General features: G+C 44.0%; 1 protein-coding gene across 3 annotated transcripts in view; it reads left to right on the top strand.

Annotated features, from left to right (window-relative positions):
- Nucleotides 1-16,126, top strand: part of TRPM7 (transient receptor potential cation channel subfamily M member 7) — a 225,448-nt gene that overhangs the window by 192,889 nt on the left and 16,433 nt on the right. For all 3 annotated transcript variants that reach the window (XM_068275395.1, XM_068275393.1, XM_068275392.1), the window contains 3 exons: nt 1,703-1,785; nt 7,243-7,448; nt 14,183-14,234. In XM_068275395.1, coding sequence (XP_068131496.1) covers nt 1,703-1,785; nt 7,243-7,448; nt 14,183-14,234 — 341 coding nt within the window. The remainder of the gene's footprint in view (nt 1-1,702; nt 1,786-7,242; nt 7,449-14,182; nt 14,235-16,126) is intronic.

Raw genomic sequence — 16,126 nt, 5'->3', positions numbered from 1 at the left:
CTTTTGAGACAGTACCTCTTGAAATGCCAAGCATTCGGGCAGTTTCTGTTACAGTAGCGCCTGCCATACAAGCACCAACAATTTGGCTTGAAAGTCTGAGAGATCTGCCATTTTTATAAATTATAACCAACTTTGGTTTAAATATCTGTAAAAACAATTTTAATTAAACATAACAAATAAAAATAATAAACAAAAAAAATTTAACATATGTCAAGTTTTGATTGCTTAAAACATGTTCAAAGATTATGATACCAAAATGTTGGGAGTTTCCATTTTTTTGTCCAACCCCTGTAGTTAGATACCAGCCAGCCTCCCTACTCACTCGCACACTATGTCAGATAGACTTTGCAACTGCTGTTCAGGAAATGCTGTTGAAAACAAAGAAAACCCTGAGAAACCCCCATGAAGAGACGGACTGGCCCAAAACCTGTCGGTTCTGTCAGATTTTAACTGACTACTCTTTTCTCGATAGTGGTCCTTTAAATGTTACAATATTGTATAAACCATTTATAAGTGGTTTCAAACACTTTCAAAGTACATTGAAAACAGCTAGAAAAACAGTTTATACTATAGGTCCATATCCAGAGTTGTCCTAAAGAAAATAATTTATTCACATTTCACTATGTTTAAAGAGAACCCGAGGTGTGTTTAAAGAATGTTATCTGCATACAGAGGCTGGATCTGCCTATACAGCCCAGCCTCTGTTGCTATCCCAAACCCCACTAAGGTCCCCCTGCACTCTGCAATCCCTCATAAATCACAGCCATGCTGTGAGGCTGTGTTTACATCTGTAGTGTCAGTCTCAGCTGCTCCCCCGCCTCCTGCATAGCTCCGGTCCCTGCCCCCCGTCCCTTCCCTCCAATCAGCAGGGAGGGAAGGGATGCAGGCGGGGACTAGAGTTCTGCAGGAGGCGGGGAGAGCAGCAGACTGACACTATAGAGATAAACACAGCCAGCTCTGACAAGCTGTTTGTCAGCAGCGTGGCTGTGATTTATGAGGGATTGCAGAGTGCAGGGGGACCTTAGGGGGTTTTGGGATAGCAACAGAGGCTGGGCTGTATAGGCAGATCCAGCCTCTGTATGCAGATAATATTCTTCAAACCCACCTCGGGTTCTCTTTAATACAGAACTCAACTTACAAATTCAACTTAGTGTTCTGGAACAAAACCTGTTTGTAAGTAGGGGGCCTGCCTGTATAGACACCCCTATACAGCTGCCTGAGATGTGCATTGGTGTAGAGGCCAAATTGCCATGTGGTCAGGAGGGAGCCTGCTAAGCATGAGTGCGAGAACAGAGAGCTACTGCACTTTTGAACATGGAAGTCTATCCAAATTCGCAGACTAAGAAGTCCATCTAAATTCAGAGGTCCATTGGGGCTCAGTTGATCCCACATTGGTAACAGCCAGGGAGAATACATGTAAAAAGGTGCCTGGAAAAAGGGTGCAAGAGATTGCCTCTAGTAAACGATTAGTAAAATATCACTATTGGATATTTTACTATGTCTTAACGTAACCCTATGCTCACACAGAACCCTTCCTCTACCGATGCCTAACCCTAAGACCCTAACCCTAATAGGATGCAAGCCTTGCCAGCAGTTTCAATAATGTGAATTCTACATGATTAAGTTAGAGCATTTTTGCACTTATCTGATATCATTATGTTTTGGGAGGGTTTGTTTTATGTTTTTTTCTTTTTAATTCTAGGAAATACAGCAACAACGGGCAGCGCAGAAAATGACATTTGCTTTTAATGCAATGAAGCCAAAATCAATTCCATATTCTCCAAGGTACAGGATTAAGCCACAAAGTGTTCTTTATACAGTGTTTGTTTAGCATGTTTTAAATTTAAACTAACGTACCGGTAATTCCTAGTAAGGTGTGTAGGGCTCAAACTTTCACAAATCGGGCTTGATTCACTAATCTGTGCTAACTCACAGCACAGTTGCGCTAGCGTTTTGCGTGCGTTATAACGCATGTAACATTTTGCGCGTGCTAACACGAATTTTTGCGTTTTGTTCGTGAAAATTTGCGTTAGCGGAGCACAACAGTGCTATGAGATGGCACGGTTTAGTGAATCAAGCCCATAGAGTGAAGGGCATGGAAGAGAAGAACATAGTCACTGCTAGCTTCCTTTAAATACAGTGATTTGTGTTTATTCATTTGTTTTCAGAAGTTTTAGTCATACAGTAACCATGAAACTAGTAGAGTCACAGAATAACTTTGATAACCTCAGTTTAGGTTTCCTTTACAAAGAAAACAAGGTAGCTACGCCCTTCTGTGGTCTTTTGAGGAGATCCACAACATTTAATTAGTTGATGAAAAGGAATTTAAGAATCCCTGTGTTAAAGAGACACTTAAGTCAGGAAAAAAAAATGAGTTTTACGCACCTGGGGCTTCTACCAGCCCCCTGCAGCAGTCCTGTGCCCTCGTAGTCACTCGCTAATCCTCTGGTCCCCCGCTGCCAGCTAGTTTCGTTTTTGCCGACAGGCCCGTCAGGACTAGCCACGCGTAGCTTTTTCCGCATTCCCGATTGTAATTAGCGCTATTGCGGGGCGCAACGCGTACAAAAATACGCATTGCTGCATTACGAACGCGTAGCTATGCGGCAACGCGTATTTTTGTACGCGTTGCGGCCCGCAATAGCGCTAATTACAGTCGGGAATGCGGAAAAAGCTACGCGTGGCCAGTCCTGACGGGCCTGTCGGCAAAAACGAAACTAGCTGGCAGCGGGGGACCAGAGGATTAGCGAGCGGCTGCGAGGGCACAGGACTGCTGCAGGGGGCTGGTAGAAGCCCCAGGTGAGTAAAACTCATTTTTTTTTCTGACTTAAGGTTCACTTTAAGGCCTCTTGCACACTACTTGAGACTTAGACTTTTTTTTTTTTTTCGGATAAAAAAAAAAGTAGCAGCATGCAGTGCTTTTTTTATTTTATTTTATTTTATTTTTTTTTTAAATCTGAATCAAAAGTAAGAGCATATAAAAAATTGGAATCGCATGTAGTGTGCAAGAGGCTTAAGAGCAGGGGTCTAGTCCTGGAAAAAGAAGTGAGTGGACTCACCCTAAAAACCTCTGCGCCGCACGTAGCGCCCAAAATGGGCGTGGTTAAGCATAGCGTGGGCGTGGTCATGGGTGGGGCCAAATATACATGGCTTTAGCAGTGGTATAAAAGGTCTGCCAGGGGAAGTTTGAGCTCTGTCGTAGAGTATCCCCAAAAAGTAGATGTAATCTGACAGCATTTCACCAAAAATACACAATCTGGCAGAGGTTCCTCCAAAATACAGATAATATGGCAGTGGTTCCCCCAAAATAGACAATCTGGCAGCAGCAGTTCCTCCAACATACACATAATCTGGAAGCAGTTCCCCCAAATACGTGAAACCTGGTAGTGGATCACCCAAAATACATGTAACACCCAAAATACATGTAATCTGGCAGTAGTGGTCCCCCAAACATACACAATCTGGCAGCAGTTCCCCAAAATACACGTAATCTGGCATCAGCGGTTCCCCAAAAATACAGATCTGACAGCAGTTCTCCCAAAATAGGTACCCCCAGTATAGCTAGCCAGGTCTATATGTGTCCCCAGTATAAGTAGCCATGTGTATAGTTGTCCCCAGAATAGGTGGCCAGATGTAGAGATGTCACCAGAATAGGTAGCCAGGTGTATAGATGTCCTTAGAATAGGTGGTCAGGTGTAAAGATATTCCCAGAATAGGTGGCCAAGTGTATAGATGTCCCCAGAATAGGTAGCCAGGTCTATAGGTGTCCCCAGTATAGCCAGGTGTCCCCAGTATATCTAACCAGGTGTTCCCAGTATAGCCAGGTGTATAGGTGCCCCCAGTATAGCCAGGTGTATAGGTGTCCCCAGTATAGCCAGGTGTATAGGTGTCCCCAGTATATGTAGCCAGGTGTATATGTGCCCAGTATATGTGCCCACTATATGTAGCCAGGTGTATAGTGGCCCCCAGTATATGTAGCCAGGTGTTTAGTGGCCACTAGTATATGTAGCCAGGCGTATAGTGGCCCCCAGTATATGTAGCCAGGCGTATAGTGGCCCCCAGTATATGTAGCCAGGTGTATAGTGGCCCCCAGTATATGTAGCCAGGTGTATAGTGGCCCCCAGTATATGTAGCCAGGTGTATAGTGGCCCCCAGTATATGTAGCCAGGTGTATAGTGGCCCCCAGTATATGTAGCCAGGTGTATAGTGGCCCCCAGTATATGTAGCCAGAGCAGCGGCACGCACAGCGTCCACCCGGAACACTGGAGGAGGTAAGTCCCGCCCACCGATGCCGCTGCCAGCCACCGCCGCCGCATCTTTATGGAGGGGAGAGCCAGGGAGAGGAGCCCCAAGGTGAGGGATGGGGGGGAAACGTCCGCCCTTCCCCACGCTGTGCACAATGCTCCTCTCTGCTGCGCTGCTCCCCTCCAGGGTGCTAGGGGGGACGGCGTTCACTTTCCAAAAAAAGTAAGTGGACGCCGTCCCCCTGCGACCCCTGCTTAAGAGAGTTTTAAGATCTTATGACTGAGATGGTTAATGGTATTCCATGGCCCACCGATTACAAAGCAGCCTTGTGCAATATAAAGTATGCTGGACTTATCCCCACTTCTACTGCACATGAGGAAGTGTGTTAAAGGGAACCAGAGAGGAATGGCCAGCCAAAATAGAAAATGATTTTATACATACCTGGGGCTTCTTCCAGCCACATAAGCCTGGATCGCTCCCACGCCGCCATCCTCCGCTTCCTGGATCCACCAGTACCGGGCCCGTCACTTCCGGCAGACGCGGCCAATTGTCCGCATCACAGGGGCTCCCTCCATACCCGTACGCATATGGCTGCGCAGTAGGCAGCCACATGCGTATCTGTATGGAGAGAGCACCTTGTGATGCGGAGAATTGGCCGCGGCCGACTGGCCAACTCGTGGCAATGACGGGACCCGGTGGCGGCGAATCCAGGCTGCGGAGGACGTCGGCGTGGGAGTGATCCGTGCGTATGGGGCTGGAGGAAGCAACAGGTATGTATATTTCATCCTCTCTGGTTCCCTTTAAATAGTATATAAGATTTTTTTTTTTTTAATAGTAAATTCGCGTGAACAGGATCACGCGAATTTACTAAAAAAAAAAAATCTTATATACTATCTTGTGCCCTCTTTGTCTTGTTTAATGTTGTCCTATGTTGTATAACCTTGTTACGTTGTGTCTGCCATTCTTTGTACAATGGTATGTATTTTTTTGTCCACTGCTTAATATGTTGGCGTTTTACAGTAAGTAAATACAATAAATAAGAAGACAACCCTTTTCGCACATGGCTATCAATACCACTGATATCCACAGAAGCATCTTTGCATATCTCACTTGGGGCTTCCTTTCCTTCCTTGTTGAATCCCTCCTGAGGATTCAGATTTGTCCACTTAAAGAGGAACTGTTGCAAAAATCTTAATTTAAACACATACAAATAACTAAGTTTCTTCCTGAGTAAAATGAACCATAAATTACTTTTCTCCTATCTTGCTATCACTTACAGTAAGTAGTAGAAATCTGACATTACCGACAGATTTTGGAGTAGCCCATCTTCTCATAGGGGGTTCTCAAAGTTTTCTTAATTTTTAAAAGCACTTAGTGAATGTCAGTTGCTCCGTTCAACTGCCAAAATAGTGTGCAGCGGGTAGGGAGGCTGGTCAGCATCTTTGTATTAATCATTTTAAGGGATTGTCTTTATAAAGAATAAAGGCCATGTTGAGAATCCCTCATGAAGAGATGGATTTGCCCAAAACCTGTCGGTAATGTCAGATTTCTACAACCTGCTGTAAGTGACCGCACATAGGAGAGAAGTAATTTATGGTTCATTTTACTCTGGGAGAAATGTACTTCTTATTTGTATTTTAATTTTAAGATTTCCATGACAGTTCCTCTTTAGGTGAGCCAGCAGTAAGACAGCAGTTAAAGGGAGCCTGAGGTGAGACCACCACAAGCAAACTGTAGGGAGTCCTGTGGAATAGACCTAGTCAGGTCTATGTAGTCGGTGCCCAATCCCTCTGTGGGTCACCACTCCACACACGGTTCAATAAAGTAAATACAAAGGAGGCACTCAATTAGCTTTAAACTTGCATTTTATCAAATCCCAGTAATACACGACATGTTTCGGGGCATATCCCTTTCATCAGGTGTACATACATTGAATGGCACACAGTGAATAAATACATACTCCTAACCACCACACCCTAAATTGGACCACCTCCATCTTGTCAGCTGACTAGTCAGCTGATCACTGACATCACACAGTCCAAAGTCTTGTTAACCCCTTAGGGCTATGATCGGAGGCACTACTATATCAGTCTTCCTCCGTAAACCTGATTAACAAATCAAATTACTGCATTTTAGGTAAACCTAATACATACAACAATGCGAAAAACCTCTGTTGCAAATAGTTGGACCACAGATCCATCTTAGCCCCCTCCAGCCAACACCCCCGACCAATCTCGATGGTGTGTGTCCCATTAATACCTGGGGATTGTGTAGAGAGAGAAATTAAATCAGCAACATGTAATACAGCCTCATAAAAAACATTTCAAGCTGAACATTTCATTTCATGAAGGGGTTATGCCCTGAAACATGTTGTGTATTACTGGGATTTGATACTGGGATTTGATAAAACGCAAGTTTGAAGCCAATTGAGTGCCTCCTTCGTATTTACTTTATTGAGCCTGAGGTGAGAGGAATATGGAGGCTGCCATCATTCTCTATTAACCTCCTTGGTGTTCTGATTAGTTGTGGATTTTAGGGATTAAAAGCAGTGCAAATTTTTCCACTTTATGCCAGAGAACGTCCTCCTTCCAATTCAGGCAGCCCCTGCACAGAACACACTATCCCGGGATCCAGCACTACATTTCTTCCTACTGTCCTCCAGGTAACGCTCTATCTCTATGGTGAGATCACCATCAGTCATCATAGGACAAACGGCCATCTCACCCAAGGTATCGAGAACCTCGGAGGACATGGACTGTACCCAGATCCCGGGGAGATAACTTCTTAAATGCCACTGTAAACAAGAACCAGCTTATATAATGTCTAGTCTTTACCCCGTAAGATTTCAGTGTTAGAAATGTGTGATCATATTGTCATTCCAAACTTTAACTGAGAAATACATAAGTATGCCTAATGTAAATAAGTCATCCTTATTTGAAATTGTCATTTTTTTTGTAAGTATACACATTTTTGAAGGCTTATTTTGTGTGCATTTTGAAGGTTCCTTGAAGTTTTCCTACTGTACTGCCACTCAGCTGGGCAGTGGTTTGCCATAGAAGAGTGCATGAATGGAGACTTCCGCAAGTATAATAACAATAATGGCGATGAGATTGTCCCAACTAATATGCTGGAGGAAACGATGTTGGCATTCAGCCACTGGACCTTTGAATATACAAGGGGAGAGCTGCTAGTCCTTGATTTACAAGGTGAGTTCCCTCCCAAACTTTTATTTAGGGTTGTAAACCTTTTATGACGAATGATTTTAATCCATCATGATCAGGACAAGATAGGTCACACAGTCTGCTCTGTATATTGGGCAATCCCATACACCACAATGTAATTTGCAGCTATGGCAGCACTGACTAATTTGGGCTCGAAGTTAGCAGTGGTAGTAGTGATGAGGTCTGTAAGTGGAGCTCAAAGTTCAGTTATCATTTAGCCGAACTTCACTCAGGATTCTTTTGGTACTGATGTGAAGCTAAACTACTGTGCCCCCGTTATATTGATTCCCAATATAATACCAACATTAAAGTACTCCCCAATATAATTCCCTCACTATACTGTTCCCACCATAGTGCTCCTATGGTACTTCCCATTACAGCACGCTTGTTCTCATATTTTTTATAATAGTGCAAACCATTCAAGTGTATATGATATGATGCCTCCGTTACATTGCTCCCAGGAAATTGTGCTCCTGTTATAATAAAATATCAGGAAGGCTATATTACTAATATTTTAATGGAAAATTCTATTCAATTCACCTGGAAGTGCCATTGGACAAAAACATCAATAGTTCATGATGGGCATTGTAAAACATCTAAAACTGTCTATAATAAAAAAGTCTATAAATAAAATATAGTTGGAACAATAAAAACCTTAAAGGACTTACGAGCCCAAATGAAAAAAGTTCTGCACCTGTATGATTTTTGAAGGCACGGAGGATGCCATCCGCACCCTCAGTGCAGTTCCGCCTGGTCCCCGCTGCTTAATTCCTTAATTAAGTCCTCCGTGCCTTCAAAAATCATAAAGGTACAGAACTTTTTTTTTTTATTTGGGCTCGAAAGTCCTTTAATCTTATTTTTAAAGCTTTTAAACACACAATAAAACTGCCAGATTCAAAGGAAATGCTAATTGCTTATTTCATCAGATTATTTTTACTTCAGGTTTGCTTTGAAGAGAACCTGAGGTGGGTTTCCGACAATGCTATCAGCACACAGAGGCTGGGTCTGCATATACTGCCCAGCCTCTGTTGCTATACCAATCCCCCCTAAGTTCCCCCTGCGCTCTGCTAAGCCCCCATAAATCATCAGCCGAGCTGTCGACACACAGCGTGTCGCAGCCGGCTGTTTTCTTCTGTAGGTGTCCGTCTCGCTGCTCCCCCGCCTCCTCCATAGCTCCGGTCTCCGTCCACGTTCCTTCCCTCCAATCAGCAGGGAAGGAAGGGACGCAGGCGGGGACTGGAGCTATGAAGGAGGCGGGGGAACAGCGAGACTGACACAGAAGTACACAGCCGGCTGCGACACGCTGTGTGTCCACAGCTCGGCTGATGATTTATGGGGGCATAGCAGAGCGCAGGGGGACCTTAGGGGGAATTGGGATAGCAACAGAGGCTGGGCAGTATATGCAGACCCAGCCTCTGTGTGCTGATAGCATTGTTAGAACCCACCTCGGGTTCTCTTCAAGGGAGAATGGCAGAACATGGGGCGAGCTTCTAATGTAATGTCCTAAAAATGACTTATGACTGACTTAATGAAGTAAATATGTACTTGCCTTAGGAAGGGGAAGCCAGCCCTTGGGGGGGGGGGGGGGGGGGGGGTACTTGCCTCGGGAGGGGGAAGCCCCTCTGAGTCCTAATGAGATTTCCCCTGTCCTCTGCATCATCTGTGATCCAGCCCTGGCAGCACCTGAAAATTCAGCTGACAAAGCGTTCAGACGCAATAGCGACTGCAATATTTACCTACCACGCTCCTGAACAGGCGCACTATTGGTTTTCTGATGGGCTCCGGCAGAAATGGCCAATGGCCTGATTGGGTCCACTCTACTGCACAGGCGCGAGTTGTCTGCGCAGAAGAGCATACGTGATTGGGCTGAGCTATTTCTGCTGGAGCCCATTGGAAAGCCGGTACTGTGCCTGCACAGGAGCACAGAAACTAAACATTTACATGGCCACTGTTCAGGGGATGCCAGCGCTGGAGAATGGAGGGAAGCCTCATTAAGATCCAGAGGCTTCCCCCTCCCGAGAGAAGTGTACCCCAGGGGCTGTTTTTTTGTTTTATTTTATTTTGTGTTGTGGTTTTTTGTTAAAGAGTCTCTTCAAAGAAATGTTTGTTTTATGGATTCAGCCTGAAGTTACCAAAATGCATTTTACTAAAACTCCGATATTAAAACTAAGGGTTGTTTCACACATCAGCTGAAAATGGCAGCGTTTTTTTTTACAGACCATTTTGCCTTTGTAATGCTCAGGGTATGGGAATTGCATTCCGTGTGCTATATTATGCTGCATGCACATGATAGGAAAAGTAGTTCCCTAAAGAACCGCACCACTCAATCAATATAACAAAATATTATTAATCTTTATTCAGTACAAAAAAATATAAAACACTAAAAACAATGGACAGTGGGGCACACTGTAATAATAATACATAACACAGATAATGTACAAAACCACAATGCCTGTTGAAATACCTCCTGTAAGAAGTATGATATATATAATGGAATGACATATAAAATATATCATATATAAAAAAGGTAAGTAAAGCTGATAGTCAAAGAACCCCCAAACAAGACGAAGCTGCGCATTGGAGGCAGCGAATCGCGACGGCGGTTGCGGGGCACACTTTCCCTTGCCTGACTTTCCTTCTCCCTGGTAAGCTGCAGCCTCATTTCTTAGTCCTTCACAGCACTCCATTTTAATGGTTGTTTTACTCTTGCACGTTGGCCATTTCACTTTTGTTTTATGGATGGTCCTCTGTACTTTACCATCCTCTGATGCTATTTTGCACACTATAATACTGTTCATGTATATTGTTTTAGCGTTGCATTAGTGAGGCTTACACCTTGTTTGGTGGTTTTTTGACTATCACCTTTACTTACCTTTTTTATATATGATATATTTTATATATGTCATTCCATTATATATATCATACTTCTTACAGGAGGTATTTCAACATGCATTGTGGTTTTGTACATTATCTGTGTTATGTATTATTATTACAGTGTGCCCCACTGTCCATTGTTTTTAGTTTTATATTTTTTTTTGTACTGAATAAAGATTAATATTTTGTTATATTGATTGAGTGTTGCGGTTCTTTAGGGAACTACTTTTCCTATCATGTGCATGTAATTTTTCAGTTCCTTTCTGCACACTCTTTTGTTACTTATTCATACTTTATGGTAGAGTGGATGGTGCTTGCCCAAATTTGGTGTTTTGTTCTATATTATGCTGCAGGCAGCAAGGTTTTTTTTTGTCTCTGCATGTGGAAACTGTATTTAAATGTGTGGGCTGTCACATCTAATGCAATTCTGTATGTGGGGGAACTATGTGCGAGCCCCTCAAGTAGGACCCCTGCATAGTCTGTGAGTTCTTTATATTAATGTAGAGTCCACTAGAGGGTGCCAAATGTCTTGGTTAGAAAGCTTTATTTATAGGACAATATTCATAGGGCCTTATTCAATTTGTTTTCTTCTAGGAGATAAGGTTTCCTTTTTAACCACTTGAGGACTTTAGGCTTAAACACACCTAGTGACTTCTAGGCTATTTTTTTTTTTTTACAATTCAGGGCTCTGCAGCTTTAAAAGCTCGCTGCAGAGCCATACTACTTAGCACACAAATGAATGTTGCTCCTTTTTCTTGCCACCAACAGAGCTTTCTGTTGGTGGCATCTGATTGCTGCTGCTCTTTTTTTTTTTTTTTTTTTTTTCTTAAATAAAAAATGCTATTTTACATTTCTTTGTATTTTACTACCCTTCCTCCCCCGGAGAGCCAATTAGCGTCTCTCATAGGCTCGCATAGGCATCAACTATGCCCAGTTATAACCAGTAACAATTTGCATTCTTATGCCTCATACTCACGAGGCACATTTGTGGCCTGTCGCTAGCACACGGGAGCGTGTGCGCGACAGGCCAGCGACAGCTCGTCGCCAGGTCCCTCCGCATACACACGGCGGAGGGACCTGGCAACTGATGTGCCGGAAGCTGTCGCTGTTGCTCCTCCCCCCGCCGGAAGCCCAAGGTATACACTGCTTGTTGCTGTCGCTAGTCCGCATACCCATGCGGACTAGCGACAGTTGCGGCGGCGACTGTCGCCAGGCGATTGACCGCGTCAATTGCCTGGCGACCTCATCGACGAGCGACGGTTCGGGGTGCGCGCACGTGCAACATCACATGCTCACAGGCGACATGTCGCCGCAACACGCGCGCGCCGCGTGTTGCGGCGACAATTGTAGCCCGTGAGTATGGGCCATTAGAAATGTTTATTACGTAAGTGTTTGTCTCTCCATCTATCACCACAGATTGCTGTGGTGATAGGAGCTGGGAGGGAGACTGACACAGCAAAGTTGATGGGCTGTTATCTTTTTTATATACAAATATCAACCCCCAAAAGCCTTCATTTGTGGCGAAAAAACAAACTATAGATCATTTAGTTAGTTGTGATAAGCAGTGGTAAAGTTATGATCAAATGAATGGGACGAGGGCTGACGAGCGCAAATGGCTCTTGGCAGCAAGGGTAAAATAGCCTATGGGGTTAAGTGGTCCTATTATTTGCTGTTTTGCATTTATCCTATTTCAGTGTCCCTAGGGATAGTTACTGTTTTCTTGAAAATGTAATAAAAACTTTTGAAACTAAAAGAACTCTGCAATTCAAAAAGTAGGTGAAAAAGTACTGTCAAAATTATTATGAATAGTTTCTTGCTTGTTGGTGGCTTAAAGGACAACTGAAGTGAGAAATATATGGAGGCTTCCATAGTTGTTTCCTTTTATACAATACCAGTTGCCTGGCAGTCCTGCTGATCTATAAGGATTCAGTCTGAATAGTGTCTGAAACGAGCATGGAGCTAATCTTTCTGATCTGACAATGTCAGAAACGCCTGATCTGCTGCATGCATGTTCAGGGCTCTTTCACATCTGAGCCAGTTTTCTGCATTTATAGACTCTCATTTTACCTTTCACATCCGACGCTGCTGTTTGACGCACCTGGGAGCTTTTAATCGTTTGGAGCCTGCATTTTCCTGACGGTTGAATTAATAGCTACCTCCGCTGATTGCATCGCACTGCAGCATCCCGCTGACACTCCACAGGCTATATAACGCGTGCAGGAGAATGGCTCCTGCACGCGTTCTAGATGTGAAAGATGCCTCAGGGTTTATGGCTAAAAGTATTAGAGGCAGAGGATTAGCAGGATGCCAGGCAACTGGTATTGCTTAAGAGGAAATAAATATGGCAGCCTCCATATCTCTCTCACTTCAGTTGCCCTTTAAAAGGCATTTGTTTGATAAGATGTGAGAATATCACCTAGGAGAAGACTTAAAGAGAACCCGAGGGGGTTTCTAATAATCCTAATAGCACAGAGAGGCTGGGTCTGCATATAATGCCCAGCCTCTGTTGCTATAGTGCTCCCCCCTAGGCCCCCCCTGCTCTCTGCTATCCCCCATAAATCACACAGCCGTACTAGCGACATGCAGCGTGTCGCAGCCGGCTGTTTACCTTTGCCAGTGTCACTCTTGCCGCTCCCCCGCCTTCTTCATAGCGCCGGTCCCCGCCTGCGTCCCTTCCCTCCAATCAGTAGGGAGGGAAGGGACGTGGTCGAGAAGCGGCACTATGGAGGAGGTGGGGGAGCGGCGAGAGTGACACTGGCAAAGGTAAACAGCCGGCTGCATGTCGCTAGCATGGCTGTGTGATTTATGGGGTTACAGCACTGGCAGGGGAGGCCTAGGGGGGAGCAGTATAGCAACAGAGGCTGGGCATTATATGTGTGCTATTAGGATTATTAGAAACCACCTCGAGTTCTCTTTAAAGCCAATGGGTACCGATTTAAAAATAAAGTCAGATACTCACCTTAGGAGAGGGAAGCTCGGTCCTAATGAGACTTCCCTCTCCTCGCCCGGTCCCGCTCAGGATCCCCTGTAGCAGTATTCGACCAGTTCGGTCAAATACTGCCACTTCCGCCGACGAAGGGAGGTTTCGGAAGTCTTCAGGAGCACTCGGGCTCCCGAAGACGGGACGCTCCATACTGCGAATGCGCGAGCGACCTTTATGATGCACTCTCGCGCAGGTCTATGATGCACTCGCGCGTGCGCAGTATCATAGCCCGAGTGCTCCTGAAGACTTCCGAAGTCCCCCGTGGCGGGGGATTTGAACGGATCCTGAGGGCATCAGGAGAGGAGAGGGAAGGCTCATTAGGACCGAGCCTTCCCTCTCCTTAGGTGAGTATCTGACTTTTTTCTTTTTAAATCGGTAACCATTTACATTAAGAGAAAAAGTGATTTGACGAAGGGCCTTAGCCTTTTATCTTGAAAGGGAACTTGAGGCCGAGTAAAATATAAAAAAAAGAGATGCTCATCTAAAAACAGGGAAGCCTCTGGATGCTCCAGAGTCTTTTCATGTCCTCCTCCAGACCACCACGGCAGCTCCAGGACCTTCTGAACGTTCACGTCTACACTCCTCTTCCTGCACAAGCATGGCCACGCTAATGTATTAAGAGGCGCGCTGTTACTATAACCGATCCGACAATCTCTTGTTGGATATATTCTGTGCTTCCACGTGTGGCAACGGTGGGGGCTAAGAAGATGTGGGAAGTCTCTGCAGGATCCAGAAGCTTCCCTCTTCTTAGGCACATATCTCTTTTTTTTTTTTTTTTTTTTTTTTTTACTCTGCTTCGGGTACACTTTAACAAATTAATTTTGGCATACTTTATAATAAATATTCATCTTTTTACTTAAAGGTGTTGGAGAAAATCTGACGGATCCATCAGTTATAAAGTCTGGAGAAAAAAGGCAAGTTTAATCTGTTCAACATCTTTTATTATTTTAGACGTTTAAGCACATGAGATATATAACCTAATTTAAATAAAAGTATTTAATTGTATGTATCTAACTAAAACGTCTTAATGTTTAAAAAGTCTTTTTTTTTTTCACATGACACAACGTATAAAATAACTGCAGCCAGAGATGAACACTATTTAATTCAGTTATATTTAAAAATAACGTAGCGGTCTATTTATAAGCATGTTAAAATGTAAAATGTCAGTTCACACTATTTATAAAGATCTGATGAGAAGCATCAATATCACATTGCATCTTCTTGCAAGAATGGTGACCGTGTCCTGTGCAGTCTTGCCCTGTTCCTAGACTTCCCAGAGTTCAGGACATCAATCTAATAAGGTCCAGTAAGCTGAGAATTGTCATACCGCAGTGTAATTTAAACTGATAGCCCTTGCGGAAGCACGACCTACTACAGCCGTTAAGCAGTGCAGCTGTGCTTTAAACCTTTTGCTAAGCAATGTCAGTGACACTTTTATTTTCATGCTACAGACAGACACAGGCTTGGTAATACACAGAATTTAACAGTAGCATATTAGAGGAAAAGGCCTCTTCTTCTGGCCAGGCTCCGCTTTCAGTATATTTGTACCAGGGGAGTAACTAGACTTAAAGGGGCACTACGACGTAAAATGCTGAAAAAAAACTGTGTAGCGAGCAGGGAAGCAGGCCAGCATCAATGTTTAAATACTTTTTAGGGAATATCTTTATAAAGAATAAAAACCTTGCTGAGAATCCCCTATGAAGAGATGGACTAGTCCAAAACCTGTCGCTTCTGTCAGATTTCTACTACCTACTGTAAGTGACAGCAACATAGGAGAAAAGCAATTTATGGCTCATTTTACTCTGGAAAAAATGTACTACTTATTTGGTTATGTTTGCACATATTTAAAATTGTACAATTTTTTGCCATAGGGCCCCGCTGCGAAAGTGATAGCATGGGGCCCACTTTATCCCCGAACCTCATGGCACTTGGATCCGGTGAATGGCAGCAGAGAGTATTCTGCTGTGAAGCAGCCCCTGGAAGCAGGAATTAATTATACATGCTCCTGCACACAGTTTTCGTGAGTGAATGGGGAGGTTTCTTTGCTGATTGGCTGCACTTGCGTTTGGGGAGAGGGAGGAGGGGCCCCCAAAGCCTCTTGGCCCCCCCTGCGATGGCAAGGATCACAGGGGTGATTGCTACGCCAATTATTTTTACCCTTAACACTGCTTTTGGTGCCATATAGAAAATGTGCCTTGGTTCATTTTCAGACAGTGAGATGGGTGGCTCCATTCACTTGTACTGAATAGTGCTTTGTGGTTCTGTATGCCGCAATGCTTAGTAGCAGTACTTAGCTGTAGTTTTGACATGATTGGAATATTCAAATTCGTAACCTTGTTCTGAATTCTTACAATCAGTACCTGAATCTTTGGACATGCGCACTGCAGCAGGGGCTGTACTCGCCCTCATCACTGCCACTGGGTGCTGCACTGAATGTTACGTTCCAGCTTTCATATATTTACTGGAGAAGGAGGAGGTATGTGAGAGCTGGAATGCAACATGAATGGCAGTGCACAGAGATAAGGGTGAGTTATTACCCCCCTGCTGTGGTGCGCATGTGCAACGATTCAAGTCCTTATCTGAAGAATTTGAAACAAGGTTCTGAATTTGAATATTCCAAACACTTTAAAGTTACTTAGCAGTGTGCACAGCTTGACATTGCTCCCTGTATGGACAGGCTTTTAAAATCCCATACTTGCCTATATTTAGAACAGGGAGAAGGGACTAAATGATTTAGAATCCTTTATTAAATGTAAGTGAAAAGATGGTGCATTACAGAGAAGAAGCAGTGGTAAATAATAGTATA

Source organism: Hyperolius riggenbachi, chromosome 3, assembly GCF_040937935.1.
Source record: "Hyperolius riggenbachi isolate aHypRig1 chromosome 3, aHypRig1.pri, whole genome shotgun sequence".
In the NCBI taxonomy this organism is placed as follows: Eukaryota; Metazoa; Chordata; class Amphibia; order Anura; family Hyperoliidae; genus Hyperolius; species Hyperolius riggenbachi.
The sequence above is the reverse complement of the archived record's forward strand: the minus strand, read 5'-3'. Positions and strand labels throughout refer to the sequence as shown.